The following is a 3650-nucleotide window of genomic DNA, read 5'->3' as shown; positions in this document are numbered from 1 at the left end:
TTATTAGTATACTCGTATAGCGTAGACCGGCAGCCGGGGCGGTTCTGGGGGGAGTCGAGCAGGCAGGCACTCTATAAAATAGGCTCCCCCCCTTCTCAATTTGGACCTGAGCTTACCAGCAACAACAACCACCACACATTGCTTTGCTTTCGGCGCACCGACGACGCAGGAAGGACACAAAGCAGAGGAAGGCCGAGGGATCAATTCCTTGCTTGCGAGCGAGCTTGGTTGATTGATCTATCGATCGGTAGCGATGGAGGGGGCAAGGAATCAGGATCATGTGATTGGGATCCCGGTCAACAGCACGGCCTACGGTATAGAGGAGCCCGACTTCCCGGAGGTGGAGGAGACCATCACACCCCCTGATCATGCCGGGTTCGTCTCCGGTTCCTTCCAATCCATCAACAACGACGGTGCTTCCAACGGCGGCTCCACGGCGACCGACCGCGATCAGACCAGCCAAGTCCGCAGGAAGAGGGGGAAGATCGCCCAGGGCATCAAAGAACACGGTAAGCAATCAACCATGTTTTCTTTCTCTTCTTTCTTTAATTGATTTTCCTTCCCTTCTTCTTGGTCGTATCGTATGGTATCGCATGCGTCCGTCAATTAAGATTGTTATTATAGATAGATAGAGACTGAGCGCGTTCTTGTTCCCGACGTATGCAGTGACTCTGGGGCCAAAGCTATCGGAGACGGTCAAGGGGAAGCTCACGCTGGGCGCCAGGATCATCCAGGCAGGCGGCGTCGAGAAGGTGTTCCGGCAGTGGTTCTCCGTGGACAAGAACGAGCGGCTCGTCAGGGCGTCGCAGTGCTACCTGTCCACCACGGCGGGGCCGATCGCCGGGATGCTCTTCGTCTCCACGGAGCGCGTCGCCTTCCGGAGCGACCGCTCGCTCGCCGTGGCCGCCCCCGACGGCGCCAAGGTCCGCGTGCCGTACAAGGTGACCATACCGCTGCGCAAGGTGAGGCGCGCCGTGCCCACCGAGAACAAGCACAAGCCCGACCAGCGCTACATCGAGGTGGTCACCAACGACGGCTTCGAGTTCTGGTTCATGGGCTTCGTCAGCTACCACCGGTCGCTGCAGCACCTCGAGCAGGCCATCGCGCAGGCACGGCGATGACACGCGCGCTCCGGACGGAGATCGTCCCCTTGTGTTTTGTGCATGTACGTTTAGATGGTGCATGCTAGGATCTGTCTGTGTATGTGTAGGTTAAGGTACAAGTACAACAACATGTCGTTGTTATGCCGGTGCATGACGGCTGGTGATGGATGTTTTCGGGGTTGGGGAAGATCGATGAACTTTGTGAACAAGCTTGGGAATGGAATGGTTGGGTGGGAACGGCAAACCGTAGCCTTCATTCATACGTGTGCAGTGCAGTCAGCAAGTTTCAGATATCCATTCTTTCTTCTAGTGTAAAAGTATGTATATTTCGGATGAGAGATTGTCTTCCTGGTGGCATACAGAACTGGCATTCCATATGGTCAGTTGTCAGAAGATATCAAAGGACGACTGTAGTTATGGTAGTGATTTATTGCTTGGCAGTTGATGTCTGAAGAATTCCGACACTGAACGCGTTCATGACAAATCGATATCGAACCGTTCGAGTGGCATTTGTGCAGCAAATCTCTACCACCGAAAGAGACTGAATTCAGTTCTCTGCTTCCCAACAAGACCCAGTCCGAATTAATCATGTTGCTGGAATTCTTTGACAAATAAACAGCCCATGCTTGCCAACAGGACATGAGAAAAATCATCATCAGGTAGGATATCATACAGAAGGATAATGTGCAATCGACTTACTTGCAAACTAAGCTTTCAGTTTTCACTCGTCAGTACCAAGTATTCTGCCATTCCGACCCACCGAGTAATCATATGTTACTTGCATGAGAAATAAACAAAACAGTAGGGGTACTACACTAATAGGGCTGAATCAGTCAAAATGGAGATCCCTTGACTCTGCCAAAGCCCAAAGCCGGCCGTGCATTATCCATGGACCTGCAGTGTTGTAACCTTAGCCACGAAGCGCCCAATGGCAGGCAATCTTTTGGGTTAGGGATATGCCCCTGTAGCTTTTGCATCTGCCTTTGTTACAGACTTACAGTTCTTTGCCTTCCATGTTTGGCCTCAGCAATTTGCTTTCTCCTGCCGGGATTGGACCATCAGATTCAGACAGTGCCATTTTAGAATCTTCACGCTGTTATCCGATCAGGTAGACCTTTGCCCTTTTGTTCGGTCTTTCACCCCACTTGGAAGAAAAAGTTATGGGAGGCTATATGCATATGTCTTGCCTCCGAAGTTATCGCCAGCGTCAGTTCATCGCACTCTTTTGGTCGTCGTAAGTTCATCGCTTCAGACACAGAATTCACACTTCTCCCTTTGGATTTCCATAGTTTAGACGGAAGGCCGTTGACCCTTACAATGAAAGACTGCACGTAAACAGAGAGAAGCAACGCCTGGACACCATAGAACAGTCAAATGGACAAGCAGGGGTTAACAAGCAATAGAATGGTCCTGGTAATTTGTCAATTATTTGTATGAAGGAGACAGTATACACGGTTTATGATGTAATGAGTTCGTCAAGGCATCGAGTAGGCATACATCCAAATTACTACGCAACAACAAAGATAAAAAGGGTCATGATCCCGCCGAAATGATCAATGATTGCTACTAACAAAACTTCAACATCTTTCAATGGTTCTGGTCGTTCGAAAGACATTGTATTTCCGTTAGGCTGGTTGTAATGTGTAGTATCATATACTAGTCTTATGCATATGATAATAGTGTATGATACCACAACCGTAATACATAGTATCATGTGTTAGTATCATAGGATGGTTCATTTATTGCCACGAAGACACATAGTAGCACATCCTTTAATATGATATAGTATCATGATATGATACTCAGCCCTCTCTTTCTTTATTTAATTCTATACCAACTTATCAAAATTGACTAGTTAACATGCATGATACTACATATGATACTCCCATTACGGAAAGCCTTATGATATAATGAAAAGGAGAGGAGCCCGGTTCGAAAAAAAAACTTCAACATCAACCACCGCCATCCGCAACACCCCGATTACGATAAAAGTTCTCCAACAAAGAAAGGCTGAATTTGCTCAAGAATTGAATTAACAACATAGAAAGCGACAACCAGAAGTTTGACAACATTCATTATTCATATTATGAGAAGATGAATACTGAGTGTTTGTACTTGGCCCGAAATGCAAAAGATGAGTATGCAAAGATTGAGAAGATTCCTCCGGGTCTTTAGAGCATCTAAAGCTGGAACTTGTAAAAAATGATTCCTCAAACGTCCGCAAACGCGTCTGCGCCGAGCATGTCCACGGAAACTGACCGGTCACGTTTAAAAAAATTGTTGTAGCCGAACATCTCATATTAAAATTTTGAAATCCACACAAAAACATGCAAACATATAAACATGCGTACTACGTATAAACTATCTACTCTTCGTCGGATATTTTGACGATCTCCGTTGCCCTCCGTCGGATAGATGTGCGGCAGCTGCAGCTCCGCCCCTTCGATACCTCTATTGCGGCCCCCTCTACCTCGATCTGCATCTGGCGCTCCGACATGAGCTGAACGTAGGTGGTGATCCAACGACGGACCATACTGAGACCGGAGA

General features: G+C 47.8%; 1 protein-coding gene across 1 annotated transcript; it reads left to right on the top strand.

The window, feature by feature from the left end:
* Window positions 1-1439, top strand: LOC123402025 (putative GEM-like protein 8). Its single transcript, XM_045095880.1, has 2 exons — window positions 1-509; window positions 667-1439. The coding sequence occupies exons 1-2, from the start codon at window positions 254-256 to the stop codon at window positions 1119-1121; spliced, it is 711 nt and encodes a 236-aa protein (XP_044951815.1). The 5' UTR covers window positions 1-253; the 3' UTR covers window positions 1122-1439.
* The last annotated feature ends 2211 nt before the right edge of the window (window positions 1440-3650 follow it).

This window comes from Hordeum vulgare, chromosome 6H (assembly GCF_904849725.1).
Source record: "Hordeum vulgare subsp. vulgare chromosome 6H, MorexV3_pseudomolecules_assembly, whole genome shotgun sequence".
NCBI lineage: Eukaryota > Viridiplantae > Streptophyta > Magnoliopsida > Poales > Poaceae > Hordeum > Hordeum vulgare.
This window is presented reverse-complemented; position numbering and strand designations above follow the sequence as displayed.